Source organism: Phoxinus phoxinus (assembly GCF_949152265.1).
Source record: "Phoxinus phoxinus genome assembly, chromosome: 12".
Lineage (NCBI taxonomy): Eukaryota > Metazoa > Chordata > Actinopteri > Cypriniformes > Leuciscidae > Phoxinus > Phoxinus phoxinus.
This window is the reverse complement of record NC_136887.1, coordinates 30,474,462-30,501,515: the sequence shown is the minus strand read 5'-3', so window position 1 is coordinate 30,501,515 and position 27,054 is coordinate 30,474,462. Positions and strand designations below refer to the sequence as shown.

Here is a 27,054-nt window from a genome sequence, read left to right as displayed (position 1 = left end):
AACGGACACATGAAATCAGCAGCCATTGTAAGTACACAACACCAAAAATTCATATGAAGTGTGGTATATATATATATATTACCTTTTTTAAGGGACAAGACAAAGAATTTGACTTGCATGACCTGATTAGAACAGTGAAAAAAATAAAAAATAAAAATAATCACTAAAATGAGAATTGTTCTGATTTTATTATGATACTCAAAATATTCCACAACAAATCCTTTAAATGTATTGATATTCAGAACAGAACAAGAATTAAAAAAATAACAATAAAATATAATTTATTTATTTCGATTTTGTATTTTTATTTAATGACTATTATTTATTTAGAGCAGGTACAGCTAGTGTGCGATGCTTTTGCTATTTCAGAGGAAAAAAAACACATTTTATTTAAAAAATGCTTTTCAATTAAATCAAATGTTCAAGCTTTGTTTTCGTTTTATTATTTTGTTTGTTTTAAACTTCGTTCAATTTATATTGTTAATCATTTGACACTAACCAAATGCATAAAGTATCATTTTAACTTTTAAAAAACTATTAACATTTGTTAATAGTACATTGTCTGTCTTTTGTTAATAGGACAAAACATTGTTATTATATGTTATAATATTTTATATATATATATATATATATATATATATATATATATATATATATATATATATATATATATATATATTAAATAAACATTTGTAATGAAATCGTTCAAAAAAAAATATATCAGCATTGTTTTAAACTTTGAAACACAGAAGTAGCGCAATGTCTGGCCACGCCCACTTCTGGCATCAGACTTTTAGGCTGGCACTGTCGTGATCACACTGCTATGACATATGGTTCTGGGGTTCTGCAGTTGGTTACTATTGGGGCTCCCGCGCCGCCTCCTTTTCACAACCTGAGGGAACCGTCTCCGGAATATTAACCTCACTCCCAGAAGTCCAATTCCCATCATTCATGCCTCTTACCTGGGACTGATTGCACGCGCACACACACACACACACACGTACACTGTTTAAAAACAAGAAATATTTATCCAACCTCGTTTAAAACAGTCTGTCGGTGCCATCTTTTGGACATTCATCATATTGCATTGGTTTTAATTTCTAGTCCTCAAACAGAGCAGTAGCCTAATCCGTTTATTTTTAAGTTATTGATTAAAAAAGAAACATCAAATGCATTTTTAGTCATAGTATTATTTTATACAGAAATACATTATTTGTAATTCAGATGAGAATAATTTTAAGGAAAACAAATATATTGATCTGAAATATAGCACGTGTTTTTGCAAAATAAATTCAAGCAATAGCCTATACCCGCCCCCGAAATGGCGCTAATTTTATAATTAAACTAAAAAAGCTCACGGCTGCACAGACATTCATAACGGTGCGCGTCCAACGCGAGGAGTGAGCAGAACAGAGCGAACGTTTTTTAGTTAATTTCTACTTTCATAGGAATTCATTCGAGCGCACTGCGAGCGCCACCATAATCATACCCAGATAGCAGACCGATGTCGATTCAACGTTGATTTTTAGTTGTAAAGGTTAGTATCAATCATCAATCAAATGTCAACGTTGAATCAACAGTTACGTTCAATCAGAACGTTATTACACCGAAAATAAAACATCGATTCAACATTGAAATGCGGTTGAATGGTGTGTCTGACGTTGATTCAACGTTAATTCGATGAGCAAAACGATGTTGTTTCAATGTCACGAGAAACGTCGTTTCCACATTGATTCGATGTCAGTTTGCTATATACTTACTTTCACTTTTATATTAGCGATTTAAAAGCCCTCGCTGGTGTCACACGTTGGTTAACCGGTGGGAAAAATATACAGATATTCAAATATACAGATATATTAAATATTTCATCCCGCTCCACCGTCGATTTGATGTGTGTGTGTGTGTGTGTGTGTGTGTGTGTTAAAATAATTTTGTTCAGTTAGAGAACGGGCACTAACCTACAATTAAAACCTGAACGTGTCCGCTTAATAAATCGTGAGCTGAATGAGAGTCGCAGCAAAGATCAGCACAAGGAGTCCAATTTCATTAATCATGGGTGGACAGCTGACTGAAAAGATGATGACGGAATATTGAACAATATTGAACTTGAATATTGATTCAAGCAATCCCACCCCCGAAATGGCGCTATGTTTAAAATGAAACTAAATGCTCACGGCTACACGGGTAATAACGCGTTCACGGCGAGGAACGAGCAGAACCATTTTTTTACAGTCTATGAGCAGAACAGAGTGAATGTGTTTTAGTTCATTCCTACTGGACGTCCAGTAGGCTACTACTTTGGCTTTTAAGTTAGCGATTTAAAAGCCCCCGCTTTAATCACACATCGATTAACCCGTAGGAAAATATTCTCACAGTCACTAATATATTTATATATAAATACAATATACAATGGGCCTACCTGATTTCGAACACAAGAGGGCAGTATTGCCCTATGTATGACTTATTTTTTGACTAAATAGCGCATTCTGGCTGTTTTTTAACTTATACATAATTCTTAAATTGAAAAAAAGAACAAAATGGGTTTAGTTCTGATATTTGTATACTTTTATATAGAAATAAATGGTGTATAATAAATTTTTTAGAAGATATGAGGCTTTTAGTGTTTCCTTTCTGGACATTACTTTAATCCCTCGCCACAGCAAAACCGTTTGAGATATTTAATATCCGTTCATAATTTAGCATCTTTAATGTATTTTCATCATGTTGAAAAAGTTTGGTGTGAATAAAATCAACCACCGCTAAAAACTCGGAGTCTAAAATATATCAATATATCACATTCAAACCAAAATATCTGACTTCCTGTTGGTCGGAGCTAATGACTGTAAATTAGAAAGTTGTCCGGATCGAAGAGAAGAATATACGTACCGAGTTTGGTTACTGTAGATAAAACTAATACCCCATTTTTGACTAAAGGTGGCGCTACTGAGCCCCTTACCACGCCCGTTTCTGAAACTTCGCAAAAGTGTACTAGGCAATAAATGTCAAATGCATGTTGAGTTTCATGCAATTTGAAGCATGTTAAGAGCCTCAAATGCATCCAAAAAGAATATGAAAGTTTAAAGCGTTGCCATGGCGACAGTATTAAAGATATCAATAATCCTTTCACAGGTCTACATCTGTCGTGTGTTTACATTATACAGATGAAGTTTGAAGCACATCGGGTAAAAATAAGAGGGTGATTTCAAAGCATTTCGAAAGTGACACACTTCCTGCTGCCAGTTGGTGGCGCTATAACTTTGACTCACAATAGTCACATCCATGTGATCGGCCTCTTACAGCGAACACACTGCTGAAGTTTCATCAAGATCAGTTAATGTATGAGGATGTTATAACACACTTCCTGTTTCCAATATTCGCCATAAATTCGTTTCCTCGCCACAACCAAACCGTTCGAGATATCAAAAATCCCCTCGCAAGTTTTCATCCTCAATGTCTTGACTTCATGCACACCGAGTTTCGTGGTGATTGGTTGAATCGTCTAGGAGGAGTATTTTAAATTCCATTGAATGTGTTTTTTAAACTACGCCAAATAGCCGACTTCCTGTTGGGCTGGGGTAAAAAGTCAGAGCATGAAGGATATATGAACCGGTGAGATCTATAAGTGTACCGAGTTTCATATTATTCCATGCAAGCGTGTTTGATTTATGGACCAAGTTTTCGGACCCCGTTCCAGGGGGCGCTGTCGAGCCCCCCTGCCACGCCCGGGTACCAGCTTCAGTCCGGCTCTAATGGCCACGGGTTCTGACATTTGTGCAAAGTTTCAAGAGTTTTTGAGTATGTTAAGGCCCCCAAAAGTGCCCAAACCCTTGAAGAACAATAATAATAATTAAAGCTGCAAGCAGCGATTGCGGGCCCAAGCCGGTGGCACCGCCACCCTGGTGCCTTTAGTGGAACTAAAGGCACCGGGTGGCGGTGCCACCGGCTTGGGCCCTCCATCGCTGCTTGCAGCTTTAATTTTATATATATATATATATATATATATATATATATATATATATATATATATATATATATATATATATATATATATATATATATATATATATATTCTTTTTATAGGCTTTGTACTTTGTACACTTTGTACACTCACGTTCCAATATAGAAAAATTAAAAAAAAATATTATGAACGGCACAAACTGTACAAATGACTATTTAAACAGAGCAGTGTAACTTTTATATGTAAGGTTGACTATTTTATTATTATATTTTATTAAGGCTATAATGAACATTCTGCGATGTCAAGATAGCAATGCTGGAATGCTGTGTGTGTGTGTGTGTGTGTGTGTGAGGCTCGATCGAACTACTCATAAAAACTCCGTCATTTTGTTCATACAGACCATCATTCAAAATGCAAAGTGTTTCCTTATATTTGTGTACACTCGCAATGAAACACAACATTGTGCTTTTGTTAAACTATAAACTCTTGTCAAACTGTAACCTACAACTGTCACCCAACCAAAAACACACACACACACACACACACACACAAGCTTTCATTTCTATCCTTGTGAGGACATTCCATAGGCGTAATGGGTTTTATACTGTACAAACTGTATATTCTATCCCCTTACACTGCCCCTATCCCTAAACCTACCCATCACAGGAGACCTTCTGCATTTTTACATTTTCAAAAATATATAATTTAGTATGTTTATTAACCCATTCCCCTCATGGGGACCGCTGGCTGGACCACATTGGAGGTGATCTCAGGTTTTACTATCCTTGTGGGGACATTCGGTTCCCACAATGTAATGTATACCAAGTACACATCCCCCCTCCCCTCCCCTCCCCACACAGACAGACACACACACACACACATAATGGCAGAGAGACAGAGAGAGAGAAAATACACATTCAAACCACAATATCTGACTTCCTGTTGGTCGGAGCTAATGACTGTAAATTAGAAAGTTGTCCGGATCGAAGAGAAGAATATACGTACCGAGTTTGGTTACTGTAGGTAAAACTATAACTAAGTTATAACACACTTTATGCATCCTTTTTTAATCATAAATTTGTTTCCTCGCCACGGCCAAACCGTTCGAGATATCAAAAATCCCCTGGCAATTTATCATCTTCCATGTCTTGACTTCATGCTGACCGAGTTTCGTGGTCATCGGATGAATTCTCTAGGAGAAGTGTTTCAAATGCGAGAGCAAGCGTTCTCCAATCAACCCGTAATAGCCGACTTCCTGTTGGGCTGGCGTAAAACTTGACCCAGGGAAAGTTGTTCGGCCCGATTAAATCTATATGTGTACCGAGTTTCATATTAATTCATGCAAGCGTGTTTGATATACGGACAAGTGTTCGAATCCCATTCCAGGGGGCGCTGTCGAGCCCCCCTGCCACGCCCGGGTACCAGCTTCAGCCTGGCCCTGATGGCCGCGGGTTCTGACCAGTGTGCAAAATTTCAAGAGTTTTCGAGCACGTTAAGGCCCTCAAAAGTGCCAGAGATTTTGCACACAGCAGATAAATGGTTAAACTAAAAAACTAGCCCCCCCCCACCCCTCCTCACACACACACACACGCACAGAGGGGCAGAGGGAAAATGCTCCAAACAGTACACATTCAAACCAAAATATATGACTTCCTGTTGGTCGGAGCTAATGACTGTAAATTAGAAAGTTGTCCGGATCGAAGATGTTACGTGCTAGCGTTTTTCTTCCCTCCCCTTTTTATTATTGGTTGTTGCGTTTCTCCCCTCTGCTGTTGGTTTCTTCCTGTTTTCCCGCTCTTTGCTTTCTCTAAGTGTCTAGGTGCTGTTATTGGTCAGAGGCAACCAATCATCGGCTGTGGTTCGGCATAAAAGGCACTCTGAAGGACTGAAGAGGAGGAGCTTGGAGTGTTTGTTGGCTGGTGCTATTTTTGGACTGACTTTGTGGTGGTTCGCTTACTTGCTCTTTTTGTTTGCTTATTTGCTCTTTTTGTTTACTTATGCAGAGGAGCTTCGAACCTGAGTTAATCTGCACTGGTTCGGAGAGAAGAGAAAAGGAAAGTACGTCACGTGACATACATCTTGCATACATGTAGAAACAATGCTGTTAGACACACTAGGGAAGGAGCGTGTGCAACTCTGTGTAAGTTTTGTTTTGGTTAGTTAGTGAAGTTTTAGTTATGGCGTGTTAAGCGCTGAAGATTCCTGTTTTTGTTTTCAGTTAGTTTAGAGGGTGGGGGATTAGCGAGTGTGTGTTTTGGTTTTGTTGATTTGTTTGTTTAGCACCGCTCATCTCTCTCTCTCTCTCTGTGACTTATTTCAATTACCATTTTTCAATTATTTAGCTTAAGTTGTATATAGCTGTAAATAAGTTTATTTGTTTGTTTTTTTTCTTTATTTTCAATTATAACGTTTGTATGGAAAATAAAGCGAACCACCTGCTTGCAGTAACTTGTTGTCAGTGAGTCATTCGCCCATGATACTCCCCAGAGATTAAAACAAAGGGAAAGTGTTCAAATTATATTATGTACGTCTCCCTCATACCTCTATACCATCAGGGGACGTAACAGAAGAGAAGAATATACGTACCGAGTTTGGTTACTGTAGGTAAAACTAATACCCCATTTTTGACTAAAGGTGGCGCTAATGAGCCCCTTACCACGCCCGTTTCTGAAACTTCGCACAAGTGTACTAGGCAATAAATTTGATATGCATGTTGAGGTTCATGCAATTTGAAGCATGTTAAGAGCCTCAAATGCATCCAAAAAGAATATGAAAGTTTAAAGCGTTGCCATGGCGACAGTATTAAAGATATCAATAATCCTTTCACAGGTCTACATCTGTCGTGTGTTTACATTATACAGATGAAGTTTGAAGCAAATCGGGTAAAAATAAGAGGGTGATTTCAAAGCATTTTGAAAGTGACACACTTCCTGCTGCCAGTTGGTGGCGCTATAACTTTGACTCACAATAGTCACATCCATGTGATTGGCCTCTTACAACAAACACACTGCTGAAGTTTCATCAAGATCAATTAATGTATGCAGAAGTTATAACTAGGGATGCACCGATTGATCGGCTGGTGATCGGAATCGGCCGATTTTCACGTGATCGGCCGTAATCGGTGACCGGCCGATCACTCTGACCAATGCCGATTTTTAAAACCGGTCAAAGAGAAGCGCGCGAGCTTCAAGCAGGAACGTCGCGTGAGCAGCAGTGAATCGCGGGTTTCGGCGCCGAGACTTTTGTAGCAGCTGCTGTGACGCTGTACTACAAACGCTTCCAGTAATACTCCGGCGGCTGCAGCTGCTGTGATGATGCATTTACGCTGACGCGCCACTCACGGTCGTTCACGCGCCTCTCACGTTTGCCATGTGAAACTGTCGTTCACGCGCCGCTCGTTTACAGTAGGCTTGTTTGAGATGAGCAAAATCTGCGCAGAACCGATCACCGGTGATCAGCGCGAGATGCATGCCGGTTAGAAATGTGTTCGACTGCGGTCCGCCTGGCTCTGATGTCATGCCGACGTATGTAAAAAAACTCTCGCGAGCGCAAGGCGCACGTGTCGGATTCTGCAGTTGCGCGCAGTTGCTCTCCACCGACTGCGCTGATCAAAAGCATGATGGGAAACGACTTGCTGACGACACAGCTTAATGCTAATTGGTTTAAACAACCGTGATGTATTGTTCTCTTTTAAAATTTTGATTTTAATACTCTGATATCATGTTTTATGTGTATAAATTATGTGTGAATATTCCCGAACTCTCTGACAGTGCGATCTCTATATGGATTAGGCCTATGTGATTATGCAATTTTTATTTAATTTTTTTTTATAAAAACACGTCTGTATTAAAGAAAAAAATGATTGATAAACACGTATTTGGAATGGAATTAAATAACCAGTGCTTTGGGTGTCTTGTTCATTATATTTATTTTCATATAAAAGCAACAGAACTTAAATTACATCCAGTTTATTAGCAACACTGTGCACGAGCGTGAATCCCGTGAATCCCACGATATCCATCTTTGATCTCACAGGTGTCAGATCCACTGCGAGAAGAGAAAACTGTCCGGCTTGCCTGCGCTTTTTTCACTCCTCCCCTCACTGCAGCCGCCTACTCTCGCATACAATTCAGGCGAGGCAAGGCGCATCTCAAACAAGCCTAGTGTGAAACGGTCGTTCACGCGCCTCTCACGTTTGCCATGTGAAACTGTCGTTCAACTGGCCAGCCCCTTGTCTGTGCAGGTACAGAACTACCTGTCAGAGGCGCCCATTGGCAGAAGTGAAAATGCATTGATCTACTGGAAGATCAACAAAGATCGTTTTTTATGTGGTAAAAAATGTGGGGTATTGAATGTGAAAAGAAGGAAATGTTTTTTTTTCATACTTCACTTTAATGTGTGTGAATTTCCCACACCGGGAGTAATTATTTGTTTGAATGTTCTATATTCTATGCAAAATGTTCTATTAAAGAAAACATAGACAAAAAACATTTGTGTGTGTTGTAAAGTGGTTAGAAAAAATAAAATCGGAATCGGCTAAAATCGGTATCGGCAGGTCAAACTTGATGAAAAATCGGAAATCGGAATCGGCCTAGAAAATTGAAATCGGTGCATCTCTAGTTATAACACACTTCCTGTTTCCAATATTCGCCATAAATTCGTTTCCCCGCCACGGCCAAACCGTTCGAGATATCAAAAATCCCCTCGCAACTTTTCATCCTCAATGTCTTGACTTCATGCACACCGAGTTTCGTGGTGATTGTTTGAATCGTCTAGGATGAGTATTTTAAATTCCATTGCATGTGTTTTTTAAACTACGCCAAATAGCCGACTTCCTGTTGGGCTGGGGTAAAAAGTCAGAGCATGAAGGATATATGAACCGATGAGATCTATAAGTGTACCGAGTTTCATATTATTTCATGCAAGCGTGTTTGATTTATGGACCAAGTTTTCGGACCCCGTTCCAGGGGGCGCTGTCGAGCCCCCCTGCCACGCCCGGGTACCAGCTTCAGTCTGGCTCTAATGGCCGCGGGTTCTGACCCGTGTGCAAAGTTTCAAGAGTTTTTGAGCACGTTAAGGCCCCCAAAAGTGGCAAAAACCTTGAAAAAAAAATATTATAAAGAAGAATAACAAAAAACCCTTAGAAGAACAATAGGGCTCTGCGCCCTTTCAGGGCTTGGGCCCTAATAAATAATAATCCTTTGGAAAACAATAGGGCCTTCGCCTTTTCAAGGCTTGGGCCCTAATTAATGCAATAAATGCATACATTATTTATATACACATACATATATATACATACATACACATATATATAAATATATATATATATATATATATAAGTACAGCTTGTTTGGAAATTACATGCCACCATTTTCACTTACTGTTGTGGTAAAAATTATAACCATATTTTTTTTAAATTTAAATCATTTTCACAAATCTAAATTTTATACACAAATATATTTTAGATAAGCAGTTTTAAGCATGTAATTATTCAAAATAAAATTGTACAATTTCATAAAGGCATGCTGAAAAGTTTCAATGAGACTGTTTTAATGTAACCTTCACAAACAATTTTTATTTTATTTTATTGTTTTAGTTTTAATAAAAATCCCTGGGACACAAAAAGTGCCCAAAGTTGAAGAAACACCCTTAATGCATGCCTTTTATTTTTTTATTGAAACACCATTTATTTCACATTATGTTTATACATTTTTAATGCAATTTGGAACTAATATCCTTGTGTGTATGGATATGCACTCGTAAATTTCCCTGTGACTGGCGTATTCCCCTCTGCAACTCTGACTAAGTAATGCAATGTAAGTTTGCAGTGCATGAAAGAGAGATAGATCCTGTCGCATTCTCTCTCCGTTTGCTGCCATGGAGTGATTGGCTGTGTTCTCAAACAGCTGCGCTATTGCGCTCCTGTCAGGAGAGGTAGGGAGGGATGACAGCGTGACCGAGCGAGAGAGAATGGGAGGAGAGAGAGAGAGAGATCTCCATTCACTATTTCACACTGCTCCCCAAACCCCTTTTTCCCGCTCGCGCTGCCGTGGAGGGATCTCTTTAATTGCATTCCAGAGGAATTTCTCTTGCAGCTGGTGCTTCGACTGACAGGAACGAGTGGGAATTGTGAATGACTCTGCCTGGAGGAAGAAGGATTTTTTTTGGTATAAAAAGTGAGAGAAGAGACTGAGAAAATAAGTTATTTTGGAAAAGGCACCGCTTCAACTCTTTTGTCATTCGTCGCTTGCAGATAAGGGACTCCTCGTCCTCATTTCTCACACACTCTTTACTGCAACGGTTTGGCTGTCTGGGGAGCTTGCGAGCCAGCGTATGTAAATAAAGCGCAGTGTTTCTATAGGCTGGGCGGACTGCCAGAAAGTGAGAAAGAGACGGCGAGAGAAAACCCTGAAGGTTTTGTGGTGAGAAGCTCACCCTGACTGGATCAACAAGTCTGAAGAGGGACATCTCCTCAAACCATCAGCGTGCGCAGCCGAAAGCAGGAGCTTGCATGCGGAGAGGAAACTCAGACAACACAGTCTGGAGAAAGACTAGAAGACGGACTGTTCTTCTACGTGCTTTCACTCTGGACGCCTGTATTCGCATCAGTGTTTATCTTGGTCGCAGACTATGAATGCATCAGAAATCTCCCAAGTCTTTCAACGCACCCAAGCGGGATGTCCGTGTGACATGTTATTTTTCTTAACAGATTGAGTCTTTTTCCAGGATTGGATTCGAATCAGAGAAGGGGGAGGACTTGGATCTTATGTCTCCAATATATATACCCATTTTCCCCCCACCTTGTCATTTCTGCATGGTTGAAGGACCCCTGCCCTCCACACGAAGACAACCGCCTGAGACTTTGTCTCCGCTGTGGTTTCTGGTCTTAAAAGTCTAATTTGTTTTTGGGGGTTTCTTTTGTCTCGACGGCTCTGCACTAGTGGATTGAAGCTTGGCTGAATTGATCTTTTGTCTGAATCTAGGGTTCTTCTCACGGTGCAAAAAACCCTGCAGCCCCCCACTCCCGACCCCTCTGAAATCCCCTCCTTCCATCTCTCCCACATGAGTCCCCTCGTACCCTTCCTCCCTCCACTCCCACACACCTCCTCGTCTTCCGTCCACATGCCGCTGCACTAGCAGAGCATGTGAGAGTAGTCTGCATGTGTGCCTCTGTTTGCACATGAAGCCAGGAACCGTAAGCCCGGATTAGGTGCGTGGAGGGTGATGCGTCGCTGGATGCATCTGCAGCTGACGGATTCAGGATCGGGAGGACCCGAAACCATTCCTAAGGGATTCCGCGACCGCTTTACAACCCGAGCATCTGTGATTTGCGTGTGTGTGTGCATTTTCCTGACTGTTGGAAGAAGAAAGAGGTGGATCGAGCCGTGTCCTGCCATGTCCGAAGTGTGACCGTGGTGGTGTGATCTCCGAGCTGGTGCCGGCACGCTGCGTTTATCCGGGCTCATCATGAAAAAAACACGCAGCACCACTCTGCGCAGGGCCTGGCCCAGTTCCGAATTCTCGGACCGTGCTTCTGAGCGCACTCGGTCACGGAGCGAGAAAGACTACCGGCTCCACAAACATTACCCTAAACACTTCATCTCGCACTCCCCTAGAGGATTCATGATAACAGGTCAGTTGTCCTTTACGCTCCACTGACAGAAGTGATGCTTCATTAATTTGCGTATCTGATTTTACAGCCCTGCTGCATTTTGTTTTTGAATTGAATCCCAAATTTAAAGCTTGATTTGAATGGGTGACTTTCACCAGATCAAGGGCCATGAGATGATTATGTTCTGATGCATTACAGATGCAGGTCAGCTATTTTTAGCATTCGTTCCACACTATCTGAACATGCTTTGTGTGTGCGAGTGTTAACTGGGTTTTGTTGCATCTGGAGCTTGTGTTGAGTGGCCACTCCAGTTTTTGAGAATTTTTTTTTTATTTGTATTTTTTTTTATACATACTTAAGTTTGTTATGTCCAAATATCTCAAGATTGGTTGTAAGGGGATGAATTATGCTACTTCTCAGAGAGGATTTTGGCATGCTGGTTGTAGTGCGCTGTTAGAATGTCAGCATGGTAAACTCTGAGAAGTTGCAACTGTAAATTCATCCTCTTAAATCAGCACCGCTACTTTCACCAAAGCTAAACTTGTACTTCACATCCACCGCATTAAATGGGACCTAATATGCCCTTTTTGGGTATACTTTTCATGTTTTGGGGTCTAGTTTTCATTCCTGAATATTAAAAAAACACTTTAATTTTCACCTATTTTGCATTTTTCCATCACCTCTTTTCCCAGTCTGTTTGTAACGCTGGATCAGTGTGTTGTGATTGGTCAAATGCTTCGAGCGTGTTTCGGATATGTCACGCAACTTTTGAACACACTACTAAAGCAACTCAAACCAGGCTAGTGACTTTATGCTTTGTAACTTTGCAGGCCTTTTTCATGCTCAAACAGCATCATTACTCACTAAAGAAAATTTAAAAAAGCATAATTGAACTAAATATCGAGAGAATTGTTATTGGACTTCAGATAGTTTTGTGCAATAAAAAGTTATAGATAGTTAGACTTTTTGGTGAATGTCTGTCAGTTACCATATTGAATACTATGAATTATTTTTTTTTATGTTGGTCTTGCACAATGCATGATGTCTCACTGCGTTAAGTTGTGCACTTTTAAGGCATCACGTCAAGCTAAAATAGTTACAATTTAAAAAATGCATCTTAAGGCTATTGCATTCTGTTACCTTCTCTTGCAATCAATCTTACTGCTTCTAAACAAGAATATGTCCCTGAAGAAATGCGTCTGATCGGGGTCTGGTGGACGTGACCCTAAATCAGCCTAATGATGCAATCAGTGCTCCCACGGGGAATTTTAATGCTGTGATTTCCAGGCCTAGAAAAGTCAGGGAAATAATTAAATTGTAAACTTTTTGTTGTTGAATATAAATTGTTCTGGTTGCTCAGCTCTAAAATATTTGTCTGTGAGAAACTGCTCGCTATTAATTATTTTTAAAATCCTCATCCTGTAACCACAAATGTCTGGAAAAGTAATGCAAATTAAATCTCATTGTCAAAGAGATGTGGGACGCCTGTTAGTCAGCAGTCTGTAAGATTGACTAATCATTCAGAAAACTCGTCGATTATGAAAATGCATAGTCTTGAGCAACCCCGTTTCATTTAGATTTGCATGTTTATTACGTGATGTGCTGTGATCCGATATACTGGATGTGCTGAGACCCGTTGTAGCTATATGATATTTGATCTACGTTGATTACACTTGCTCTTTTTGTGATACTTAACCCAACTTGTTCAGACCCAGAGGACAATATATATAACAGGATAAACTGCATCTCATATTTTGATCGGCTAATTAAGGTTTCCTGTTGGATGTCATTATACCAAATCACTGCAGAGAGATCCCAGACCCAAGCTCAAGGCCTGAAACAACAGAGTGCTCCCATAAAAATAAATACTCTTATTACCGCCGTGCCAGAACTCCTTCGTTACAGCTACTCTCCTCGCGCTAACGAGAGAATTAAGTGGTGATGACCAAGGATTACCCCGTCCCAGTTTGATTAGTCTACGTCCAGCAGTCTCACCAACAAAGTCCAAGAATAGGTTGTGTGAGCCCAACAATTGGAGGGAACCCGAGCTTGACATGAAGGGCACCACCTGTTGGTTCCCTGAAGTGTTTTTGTCATCCATACCTGGTGTCAGTGGTAGGTGAGATATAATTGGTTGACATGCGTGAAGGTTCACAGCTCAAATTTACTCTGGCCTGTGTAAAAAAGCCACGTTCCAGAGGCTTGAGGTAAAGCTGAATAGTGGATGTAATAGTAACTGCATTGGTTTGAGAACCCTTGCTTTTTCCTTTAGCAGCATTGGATGTCAAAGGTTAAATAATGTGGTGATTGTAGAGATTGGGTGTCATACGGGGCTTAAAGCACTAGCATGCAATTCTTTGTGTGTGGCTTCTTCACTGGCTAGTGCGAGGTTCTGTTTTAAAGATTGTTAAAATGGGTGGACAACTCTTTTGACGATTGTGAATCTCAACTTGATTGTTCTGTACAGTTCTCGGACTAAAACCAAAACCAAATGCCAGTGCTTTGATACCAAAGTCTGCTTTTGGTTTATGTTGAAGAGGCAGTTTCGGCAGTTAGGGATTTCTGCAATCAGAAGGAATCATAGAAACATCTGCTCTTTTCAATCGTAATGTTCTTTCTGTTAGTTTCCTTCTAATTTTGTGAATAATATTGTAGCTACCCAGAACTGTATAAACCGTTGCATATACCACATCTGCATTTATTGTCAGTATTTGCTAATTTACAAAAAAATAATAATTCTTGCCTGAGCCGACTAAACATACATTTTAAAGGTGCTCAGATTGATCAGGCGCCGATCATTATTGGCCGATAATAGCTTCATATAGTTTGACCAGTGGTCTCTAAAATGGTTCACTATGTCCACCGGTCAGGCAGTTCTATCAGGAGTCTGAAAAGGACAATACATTTGCAACATTTTTGCGGAGATATTGCAACGACTGCTACAGCAATGACAGCAAGAAACTAGGGCTGTGCGATTTCTTTTCTTCACAGCCAAAAGTCCTGATCAGAGCAGAGTTAATAGATTTGAAGCAGTGCTTCTCAAACTGGTGGTCTGATGAATTTCAACTTCGTGTTTTGGATGACCAAGTTGTTCATTGTTAGCTTATTATATTTGATGCATGAAATGTTAAAGAATTTAAACTTATTGTAAAGTGTCACCAAAAAAATAAGAAATTTACGTTGTTATTCATTGATAATCTTGATGAAGATAATCTGTCAAATCTTGGTAGCATTTTTTACTTTTAGGTTCCTCACAAAAATTCCATATTTGTTTGTCACTTTTGGGTTCACTATTTTATTCATGCAGGAAAGAAATGGTCATAAAGTACTCATGTCATCATCATCTTATTGTAGTAATTCAAAGAATCATTTGCTCCTCGATATCTGTTCAAATCCACAGGAAAAACAAATGACTCTGAATTCCTCGCATGGCTTATGTGATATTTTTAGTGTGGTGGCGGTGTGCTGCCGGTCGAGTGAGCTTGCGGATTGTACGAACCGCCTGACTTCTGTGGCCTGCTTTCTCGTTGAGGAGTGTTAGTTGGGGGTGGGAAGGTAAAAACTATTAAGGGAAGGTCATACAATAATCCGCATTGTTTAGAGATAAAGTTGTAGGCTTTGGCTTTACGGTTAATGCTGAACTTGACCCTGTGCTTTCTTGTCTTTCATTATTCTTCTGTATTTCCAGTAACACTTGCCTAGTGTGGAGTGCTAATCCGCGCAGGTCAGTGGGGAAGCCGTGGTATGCAATATCCACATGCAAATTATGTCGACGGACAAGGTTGATAACTTACAGCTGTACTTGGACAGTTTTGTAGGGTTTTAGACTTTCTATCTGATTGTTTTGACGTTCTCCTGTTTTGTCCAATCATATTTTTTGGTATTTGAAATCTTTGTTTCCCCAGTTTAGTATTTTCTCAGTCAAGAAGAGTTTTAAAACGATTATAGGGAATTTTTTCTGTCATGGGTGAGTTGGGAGAGAGATTTACTGTTATCTTACCTGGCTATCGCTCAGCACAAAATTACACTGACTGACTATAGGGGGTTTTCTGGAGGAGTTCCCAGAGTCATTAGGAAAGTAATGTTAGGGAAATATGTGTTGGTTTCAAATGTGTAATTAATTTGAGGCAATAAGTAAAGTAATACATTTTTGGTTGCAGTCTCCTGGAGAAAAATTGTGCTACAGTAAGAGGAAAGATTTGTGCATTGCTAATTTAGGAAAACCCATCATATCTTTTAGCCTAAAAATGGAAACTTCAAACCACTGCATATCTTTAGTCTTTCAGATCCTCTTTGGACATACATACATTCTCTTAGTCACAAGGAAAATATCAGAGCTCTGTGTCCGTTCAAGGATTTTAGAGGGATTCACTTAAATGATGGTGAAATTGTTTCAGTTGATGCCTAAAATTGGACATGTATTATGGGATAGACTTTTTCCACCTGCAGTTCCTTTATAATATTTACTTGCATTATGTCCCATAATATTCCAAGATTTTCTGCATTAAGGGATCTTAAACTTTGTATTTCAGTTATAGGTCTAAAATTAGACCCAGATTTCGTGGCACATATGGTACTGTAGAGTTTGCCATTAAAATATTAGGAGATTGATTTGTAGGCCATTTATTTTAAATAGCTAACTGCCCAGATCAGAGACCATTTTATCTTGAAAGGCTTCTTAATGCTGCAATCAGACTTTACTTTGACTCTTTGTATACAGTCATTATTTCTAATCTGACCCCACTGGTATCATACTTGGCGTAGTGTCACATAACAGCTCTAAAATAAATAACAGCTGGTCTTGCTGTTCAGGGCATACAGAGCAATAGTTGATTTTCTAGATGCGACCAGCTTGGATGTCAGTAAACCATGTGACTGCATTTGACCAATTACCCTTATCATAGTTCTCGCTCTCTTTTTTTTTCTTCCTGAAGAACTTATACTGGTCTAGCATCTACTTTAAGGTTAAGCTTCACTGTATATCATAGTAGTGATGTAATTGATGAAATGGTGTTTTAGCAAAATCAGAACATTGTGTTCTTGTGAAAGTTTAAGCATTGATACATGTAATTTGTTTTTATACAAAAGCATGTCAGGACATGATGTTGAACCATTACAGATCAGTAGATATTCATAAACGAGCACAGAAGCTTTCTGCAAACATTGTGCTATATTAGTTTTATTTGATTTTGAGTCAAGTGTTAAAGAAAACAATTTTATTTCATAATCATTTGCGATTTAGAGTTTTGAAAATGGCAATGAATTTTTTTATTGTTTTTGCCACAAAACTTGTGGACTCCTACAAGGATTGAGAATGCCTTTTGTGCAAGCACCAAGACACCAAGCTGTCTTGAAAAATAAACTTACATATTTTCTCTCTTAAGCACAGTTTAAAGTATCTTAGTCATATGCGTCCCATTAGCGTCTTGCAAAAACCATCAAACATTTCTATGTCATGAACAGTTATAATGAATTGATGTGTATTTGTTGGGAAAATCCTTTACTGAGTCATTCCCAGTCATTCATCAGATTGGCTTTTGAGACTGTTATTTACCACAAGCTGTTTTGATTGTTGGAGACTATTTGGGCTTGATTGCCATTTTTTTTTATGCTTTTGTGTTTGTTTTCTGGTGCTCTATGCATTTCCTTCCAGACTCTTAGAGAGAAGCTTTGGATGCCATGAAAAGGAACGCTTCTCTAGCCATTTGATTGGATGGGAACTCTGAAGTATTGGCAAGCCACTCAGGATTGCCATGTGCCCACCACACAAGTGCACACAAACACACTCGATCACACACACAGTTGCACACCATGTTTTCATTGTCCATGATTTATTTGGATTCTGAAGATGTCGCAAAATTCTCAACAGCCTCTCTTTGCCGTCTTTCTCAGTCTTTCAATCCCAAAACCAATGCTAGTGCCTTCATATGTGATGGCAGCTCAGATTCAGTGTATGAAGCTAAGTGAAGTGTTAAATCAGGTTTTCAAACTGCGTATCCACATTTTTTAGGGCTATCATAGTCATAGTGTTAACTTAAGATATTAATTAAAAATGTTTAATGCAACAGTTTCTCTTTATCACGATCACCCTTAGCTTTTTTGGTAACACTTTACCAACAAGGTTTCATTAGTTAACATGAACTAATAATAAACTGAACCTTTACAGCATTTATTAATTTTTCTGAAATTTATCATAACTTTGTGAATGATAATTTACTAATACATTATTAAAATCAAAAGTTGTATTTGTTAACATTAATGCATTGTGAACTAACATGAACATGCTGTATTTTTTATTAAATAATGTTAAAGCTACACTGTGTAATTTTTTTAAGTTGATTCTTAGCAAAAAACACTGTTCTTTCAAAATGATATGTGCTCATTAATGTATAATTACTTCTACCAGCTAATCAAGTATTCTCATAATCGTAGAATCTGCCATTTATAATACATACGAGTGAGTCGCACAAATGGCGGAAGCCATGTTGCGCCTCCATCTTGAAAATACATTAGCCAAAGAGGGACATACCCAGAAATTCAAGCTTCGCCTTTCGTGTTTTTACACTCAGTGGCACCGTGACGAATGAAGTCAGATTTGAAACAATACGGCCACTGTAGGAGTTAAAACGCCCTCGGAATGGGAGGGGCTAGAACGTAATATTCAGTTGGTAGTCATATACAATTTCACCGCTAGATGGGAGTAATTCATACACAGTGTAGCTTTAACAAAGATTAACGAATGAAACCTTATTGTAAAGTGTTACCACTTTAATGCAGAAAAACCCTGAATGACAATATAAAAGCATGTTGCTCATTATATAAAGCATACTCATTTTATCACACTGTATAAATTAGTTTTTATACATAAAAATGTATAGCTGCCCTCATATATTTTAAAAAGACCCCCTCATATTTGGGAGTCCTTGACTAAATAAATCTGTTCTATAACATGTTATTTATATGGAAAATAAAATGTCCTAACACTTGCCCTTTAAAATGATACGCTTAGTATATTGTAAAACCGACTAATTGCAGCATCAGGTACACATTGGATTTGAGTGGAAAGCTTGATTTGATAACCCAATGAATTCTCTTTAACCGTAATCAACGGTGTTTAAAGCCTTAGCCTTTTCCTGGATCTGTACAGTCTCTTTTCTCAGCTATCTCTGTATTGGTCTTTCACATATTTTCTCTGTCCTTCTTCCCTATTCGTATCCTAGCTGACAAAGTCTCAGTAAACTGTAAGATGTATGTGGGCCCCAACGTCGGAGCCACTGCGAGTTCTCCAGCAAACTTAAAATCTGCTATGCAGCCCTTTGGCATTTATATCCACAGTTTTTACTTTTTCTTCCAGTTATTGCAAAAGTGACTGAAGCTGTTAACCTTGAAGTTTTAAAGATGACTTCAGCCTACTAATGTACTTTCATTTATTTGTTCTCCTTGTTTTGCCTTTTTTATGTCGCAAGCATTTTTTTAATCTCTTTCATTCATCAAGCTTACTTTTGAAACTCAGTTCAGGCTGTAAATTGCAGATTGTGCGACAATAATGCACGGATAGAAAGCCTTTTTAACACAGACAAGGTTGTCATCACCTCCTTTGGAGAAGGGCTGTGCAGTGTCATGCATGCATTTCTAATGAAAGAGCATTAAACTTCAAACATATCCAGAACTCTCTGTGGTTTTCTCAGCTTATTGCACTGTAAAGGACAGCATTCATTTTGGAGTATGCCATGTTTATTCACAGCTTTCTCACTGGTCTGTGAGACGGACATCTTTACGCTCGACTCGTTTAGACAACCCACTGTCCGGTTGATTTATGAAAATATGTAGTTTTGCATTTCCCTGATATTTACAGAACGCCCTACCGCAGTATTCCAGATCCTGAATTACATTTGGTCCTGATAAACATTAAGTTTTGTTCTTCTGTGTTGTGTAATGAGGTCATAATTCATGACAGATTCATTTAAATTAATATTTACTGAAGCTCTGTCTGAGAGTCTTTTATTCCAGATGTTTTTACTGGTGTTTTGGCATTGTCAGCAGACAGTGACTGGTTTGATCTGAGCTCTTAGATCTTTGGGATTTAGGCAGATGAGATCTGCATTTTGGGAGAATGTTTTAGCAGTTGCTCAGTTCAAGGTGTTCATACTGACAGACAGGATCAGTAAGATTTGTAGCTTTCCTTTTGAAAAGTCTCTCATGCATTTATTTGATAAAAACCGTAAAATGGTAGTGTATGTATAGTAATGTAATGTAAATGGGTAGATTTCTTTTCTACTAGAAATAAATCTAAATAACCTAGTTGAGCTCACTAATTGACTAGCCAATTTTTGGCAACACCGTTGATTAGTTGACCGTCGTGACCCATGACTAATGTGCCATGACATCTATTACTGCCTCAGGTCCTGAGCGAGGCCTGAGCAATCGTTATTGGCAATTCTGTCACTATTGTCTTTATCAGATATTAACTGTGTTCACAGTTGGAGTGTCTAAACCAGAATCATCCGGTAATGTTTTTGACTGCTCTTGACATACGCACATGGACATACACCTATATGCACATCATCTCTTTCAGACATGTCGGCTCCCACACATACACTGCGGCATAAAGGATGCAGCAGAGCATGCTGGGATACAGAATGAACCCGCTAACCCGCCACGGCCCCTCGGCTGCCTGATGCAAGAATGCCCCCTGTGGAGAAACACACACATGCTCGCACATTTACACCAACACACACTCACTTTTTAATGCCTGTTTTTGAATATCTAAATAAATCTTTCATAAGCACCCAGGCAGAGGAGACAAATTTGTTCTCTGCTCATATATTTAGTTCATGAGGTTTATTTTATTGATTTGTTTTGAGTCAAGAGATACGTTTTTAATCCAAGATAAGTGATAATGCATTTGCTCATCCAGAAATTAACATTTTAGCATTGACTGAAAACGAGTTGTAAATGAATCCGTCAGTCTGGTTTTGTGAACTAAATCCACTAATTCAATGAAAAGATCCCATTTAAAGGAGAATTTATGTATCAGACATCACGGTTTCATGTCAAGGTTTTCAGTGAATTATGACTTATTTAGGTCTTTTCCCTCATGTTCCTTAATTTATCATATCACTTAAGAAGACTAAAAATTGGTTCACATGCCATTTATGTTATGTTGCTTTTTTGTAGTATTGGAGCGTGACCCAGGCATATTCTTCAGGGGGGAAAAAGAAATAAAAAAACTTCACAGAAGAAATATGGTTTGAAATGATGATTGAAAAAATTCCAGATTTGGGTGAACTGTTCCTTTTAATGTTTCTTCCATGTCATTATCAGAATTGTTGTATGAATATTTAAAGGGAACTTATTATGCTCTTTTAGAAAGTCTTGATTTTGTTTTTGGGGTGTACTCGAATATGTTTTCATGCTTGATTGTTATTTTTTCACGTATTTTTACTTAATTACAGCTCCTTAATTAATGCGCCGTTTCGATGAAGCCCCTCCTTCCAAAATACGAAATGTGCTGTGATTGGCCCAGTGTGCTTTGATTGACACCGCTTAACGCGTTTGGGAAATGTCCCGCCCCTTCATAACCGCCAGCTCTCACTCAGATGTAAATAGCCTATTAAGGATGGTGTCAATTTTAAACCAATTCAAACCTGATTATATTAATAATAATGTTAATAAACAAGAGGATACTGCAGAACGGATTTCATTCACGGACTTTTCAAGGCTTGTGGTATGTTTTTTTTTTTTGCAATTTTCTTAGACACTTTAGATACTACACCATTTAATCGCGATATTGGTCGGAAAACTATGGTAATCCAAACAGTAATCGACACCTTTTTTGCGTATTCTGTGAGCGCGGATTATTTAAATGAGGAACATTATGACCTCATAAGATCCGGAAAAATCGTGTTGTAGTCCAAACAAGCCTTTGGTTGTAGTTCTTAAAGTGAATTCTGTTAAATAAAATATCTCCCTTTGGAGTGGACTTTTTTCTTTTTTAGCTCAAACAGCAACATTACACTAACTAAAGTTTAAAAAGTGGAAAAGCATAATAGGACCCCTTTAAATGATATTTAAGTCTAGAGGAAATGGCACGGTGTGTAACTGCTGGTGTTCTGACCTGGTTTATGTTGCGTGTACATGATTTGGCCTGTGCATTTCAGTATATATTTTTATCTCTCCAACACACTGGAGAACATTTGTTAAATGATGGATGGAATCCGTGTGTGTGTGTGAGCATGCAGCTTAACACCCTGCATTTAGTATCACGCATGCAACTGTATGTCTGTATGAATGTCTAAATACACGTGTTTGCATTCAATTAAATGTGCAATACCTAATGTGCAACTTTACTTGCTTTAGTTGATTGATGTTTTAGATATCAAAGACATGCACACCAAAGACCCAAAGCGTCATCTGAGATACGGAGCACTAGCACAGAGATTAGTGCGTTTTATAATCCGGAACTATGTAGAGCGTCAGGAGTCAAATCCTCAGTTCTGTCTGGTGTGAGTGTGTGGAATCTGATTACCAGCCCTACGCATTACACTTCTGGGTCAAATTAAACTAGTATGTCTTGAGTATAATTCACAATGTTTACTTTTATGGAGTTAACCTTTTGACAGAATCCGTTTAGAATCAAGAGACTGTTGCACAAGCAAGCACTAGCAGGGATGTGATTTTGGATGGGGACTGTATGATGACTGAAATTGTGAAATGGCCTTAAACAATTTATTAAATAAACTAATAAATTGATTTCAACATTTCTTTTGACAGCGCTGTACGAGCTCGCGGGACCATCTGTGGGACACCCTTAGCATGTTAGCTAGGGATCAAAGTAGGGCTGTGCGGTATATCGATATATCTGATATATTGCTTTTTATAAACAATATGGAATGAGGCAATACAGTTTATATCGATATACAGTAGTTTTATATGAGCACATCTGAATGAGCCGCATAATTGTCCTAACATGATGAGCCATGCTCGTACAGACCAAAAAACGTACAGATATGATTTTTTTTTTTTTTTTTGTCATATTGCCCATTACTAGTTCAAAGCAAACCTTACAAACATTTATTGCTCAAACATTGCTTTTATCCATACTTCGTAGAAAGGATGTGGTTTGAAATAAAAATCTATCAACCTAAATTGGTTTTCTTTTGTTTAGGGCCTTTCTTCATATCAAAGTGTCTTTTTGTACCCAATGATCCAATCTATTTTAATGGTGTGAGAACAATGTAAACGCTTCTTCTCACAATCGTATACACACCTTTCCTTAGTGTTTGCACACCATTGGTGGAGTATCGGGTGTCATGTCCTGAGGGTCACGCAGCAGAACAGGTATAGTGATATCACTCTGGCAAGCACATGAGAGTATATGATAGACTTACAAATGTCTGCATAATTAAGCATGAGTCATCAATATTTTGGTGTGTTTTCCAAAATATTGTATATTTTAAATGCGTTTACTAGCATATAGGGGGCCTCAAAGCTAATAGACATGGACTGAAATCCAATTTTAATTGGGTCTTTAATATCAAGCCAGTGTGTTTGTTTGGTCGAGTTTGTTTGTTTAATGTTGCCATAGCACTCGCTCTGTGAATGGGTTCAATTTGAATGACAAAGCGGCTAACGGAAGCCCTTGCTGCACTGTGGGGTATTGGCAATACAGCTGTAATCATTCACATCAAAACCTTTACAAGCCAATGATTTCTGTATTATATTTAAAACTTGGGGCCGATTTCGACATTTTCAGCTCCAATTGCATCACAGATGTAATGCTGAAGTGATCTGTAGAGGGTATGTGGAGGGCAGTCATTTTTTTTTTTTTAGCTAGAATTGGTTTCATGGCTCAGCTCAAGGGGAGACATCAAAGAAAACGAAGTCTTTTTTTTGTGTGTGTGTGGAAGACGTGCCAAACAGTCTGAGCTTCTGTTTTCTAAGAGGCTACACATCTCATTCATTTAGGTTGTGCCGTGATTGAAGTCAGGCAGATCCACGAGGCATAAACATGCTGCCACACGAATTGGGTAAAAATGCCGCCTGGCGGCTTTTTGAATGTTTTGATCCGTCCGGGAGACGAGACGCAAGATTGAAGTAGCCAAAAATTATTTTTTTTATATCAGTGGGACTTTCAACTTCACTACTCTGCATGTCAAGACTTTCCGTTACCACCATCTAGTGTTACAACCAACAGTAACTAGAGAATTATGGTGCGTTCACGTCCTCCTGGGAAGTTCGTGTTTACGAAGTCAGGTGCGTTTTTGTCACTTTTGTCGGAGCAAGATGGCTGTGTACCTTCTCTTAATTAAATACACATGGTTTTTAAACTACTTCTGGAAAATGAAGAAAAAAGAATGTGCATCAGGTGTGTTTTGCTTTTTAAAGTTTTTTTTATTAATTTTTGAAGCCTGTGAACTTTATCGCTACATATGATATTGATATACTACAGCGCTATTATATTTTGTGCAGGGAATTAGCTTATTTTGTTGTAAATAAAAAAGCCTGTGACAATGTCACTGCTAAATAGTAAATACCTTATTGTGGTGTTCCGCCATGTTTCACTGACACGGCCCCAACTCGTAAAGATCAGGCCTTAAAGAAAATCCACAATCGTAAATACAATCTTTTCCACATAACATGAACCATTAGGCCTAATGTTCAGTTGGTATCAGTAATTAAAGGTGTAGTGTGTCGACTTGTTTCTCTTCCACTAGCATCACAAATGGACTTACAAAAATAATGACCGTTTTCAAACTAGTTTCTGTCGTAGAGTTTACACTTTTGGGGAAATCAATGACTGACTTGGAGTTGTAGCTGGATAGCTGGTAGTTGTATCATTTGAACATGGAAAAAGACACACACCTTTAATTGCGCATAACGGTACGTTCACACGGGGCGTCAGCGTCAACGCTTCCCATTGACTTTGAATGGGTGACGTCAAGCGTTGCCGAAAAGGATTGTGGATCCGTCGGCGGCGCTTCACTGGCGTTGCTCGCGGCAGAAGTTGAGAATTTTTCAACTTCTGCCGCGAGCAACACCAGTGAAGCGCCGCAGACGGAAGCGTCAGCCAATCAGGATCGCTCTATGCAAATACAGTAGCCAGGCGGCAGCCAATCACGTTCATCACGTTCATCCTGTCATTCCTGTCTAATTTCATTGGCTGACGCTGCTATGACCATGGCGTCTGCCAAACTTCAGCCACGCCTTCCGTCAAGCGTTGACGCTGAAGCCCCGTGTAAACGTACCGTAAGGTACATTTTTGACAAGTTTAATTAATCTATAATTAAAATTAAATGAAAGATACATTTTTAAAAATCTAAATAATTTGTGTGCCAACTGCCAATGTGTGAACAATTTTTGGTTGCATCCATGAATTTTCATTTCGGTGCATCACTACTTTTTGTACATGGCCATATTTTAATAAAATGAATATTTTGACATTAATAATTTTTCTAGAAGATTATCTCCACTTAATGATTTAACCGTCTCTCTAATAAAACATAGCATCCCTTCTAGTCCCACCCCACCAACACAAGTTATAAGATGATTTGTTACTGTGGCATCTGGTCACTCCTGTCAGATATCCTGAGTTCCTGACACCTGTAATGGGCTTTTTTTTTTTGTGTGTGTGTGTGTGTGTGTGTATAGCATGCGTGTTATAATGTTTAATGCAACAGTGCTCTTTTGTAACTTTTATTTGTTTAGTACTAATGGGGGAAGTTGTTGGCGGCATGGACATTTATCAATTGATATAGGACTAAACGGTCTAATTTGTGTCTGTATTTATGAAAAGCAGCTCCTGATTCAGTTTGTGGGTTTGTCAGTTAGCATACTTTCTCTGGCTCAGGTTTTGTGGCAAGGTTAACATTTTAAATCATAATTTCAGACTGCAATAACAATGAAACAGTTGGGTGATTTTTAGCTTGCAATTTTAAGCTTTTATTAAAAACAAGCAAAAACCACTCACGTTTTACAGAACTTTTTTTATCTTGTGTTAAAGTTGCTGTCATTATAGGGTTGCTTGGGTCCTCTAAGTGTTTTTTAGTATGTGTTGCTTTGTGGTTGCTTGGATGTTCAAGTTCGTGGCTAACACGTATGTATTGTATGTATCACATATATGCAGTGATTGGCTGCCGTCAAGACGGCAATAAAATCAAATCATTTAAAAAAGGAAACAGCCAAGCCGGCAAAATAACAAAAGTTCTAATAGATAAATAAAATGTGTAAATGTTTGTTACACGATTGCTAATTATAAAAAAAATTCACGATTTCTAGAATTTGTACAGGCCTTAAACTTTTTTTAATGTCAAGAATAGCCTATTTTAATTAGCAATTCATTTAATTTTATTTATGAAGCAGATAAAGCTTATAAATGGTCAATAACATTACATCAGACTGCATTTTTTTATATTGCGTTATTTAATTTAAGTTATCTCATTATCTTGCACTGCATCAAGCCACTTGTATAATAGCTGTCACCATTCAAATTAATGCACGGTTCATACAAACTGTATCATGTAATGTGTGTAAGGCTCCAATAAAATTATTATAAGAATTATTCCCTCACAAATCTCTGAGTAAATTTGGCTTTCTCTGTTATTACAGACTACACAACATTACAATTATTATATAATATATTTACATTTATATTCTTAATTATTAATTTTCCTGGTTTAATAGGGTGATATTGTAAGAAAGTAGCTTTTCACAGACTTTCACCTTTAAAAAGACTGTCTAGTCTTGTTTACGTGAAATAAACCTGCTGTCAAAAGAGCAGAATCATAACAAATCATCAACAATAAAATCCAGAAAACTACGAAGAGCAGGCCCCAGAAATCAGTCTAATGTGCTGATTTGGTGGGCAAAAAAAAAAAAAAAAAATTTGATTAAAACCATGATTAAAAAAATCTGAATTCTTTGATTTTCAGTTTAAAAAAAGTACATTTATTTGAAATATTTTGTAACATTTCTAAATTATTTTTGTAATTTTCTACTGTAAATACATTTATGGTCACCTTTTGATATTTTAATACATTTTTGCTGAATACAATAATAACAGTGATACTTGGCTCAGAAGGAATCACTAAAATGTTTTGTTTATTTAAACACTACTAAAGTGCAAACCAGTCTATTGGTAAAAACACCTTTTATTTTCCATTTGCAAGTAAATGGGACTTTACTATATTTTATCATCCAGTATTGATTCACAGTGTGATTAACGGTTCCTTTACAAGGAGATCTGTCAGTCAGCCCTGGGAACCTGAATTAATTTCAGGGGCCGACTGCATGAGACAGCAGATCCTCTGTGTTTCTGAATAAAGCCTGAGCCTTTTGTGATGGCCCGTGTGTCCTTTAAGAGACCACCCCTCCCCCTCTCCCACAATAACCCCCTCCCCCCCTTTCCTTCCAGCTCCTCCTCACACCCACTCGCCATAATAACAGCTAGCATGATCACACACACTCATCGTTCGCCTCGAGATGG

At 38.5% G+C, this 27,054-nt stretch overlaps 1 protein-coding gene across 2 annotated transcripts in view; it reads left to right on the top strand.

The window, feature by feature from the left end:
- Positions 1 to 27,054, top strand: part of stox2b (storkhead box 2b) — a 73,361-nt gene that overhangs the window by 28,411 nt on the left and 17,896 nt on the right. Inside the window, exon 1 of one of the 2 annotated variants that reach the window (XM_079631349.1) lies at positions 9,900 to 11,591. The exons of the other annotated variant lie outside the window; for it this stretch is intronic. Within the exon in view, the coding sequence (XP_079487475.1) occupies positions 11,426 to 11,591 (166 nt within the window). The 5' untranslated portion in view covers positions 9,900 to 11,425. Of the gene's footprint in view, positions 1 to 9,899; positions 11,592 to 27,054 lie in introns of those variants that run through there. 2 annotated transcript variants of the gene reach the window in all.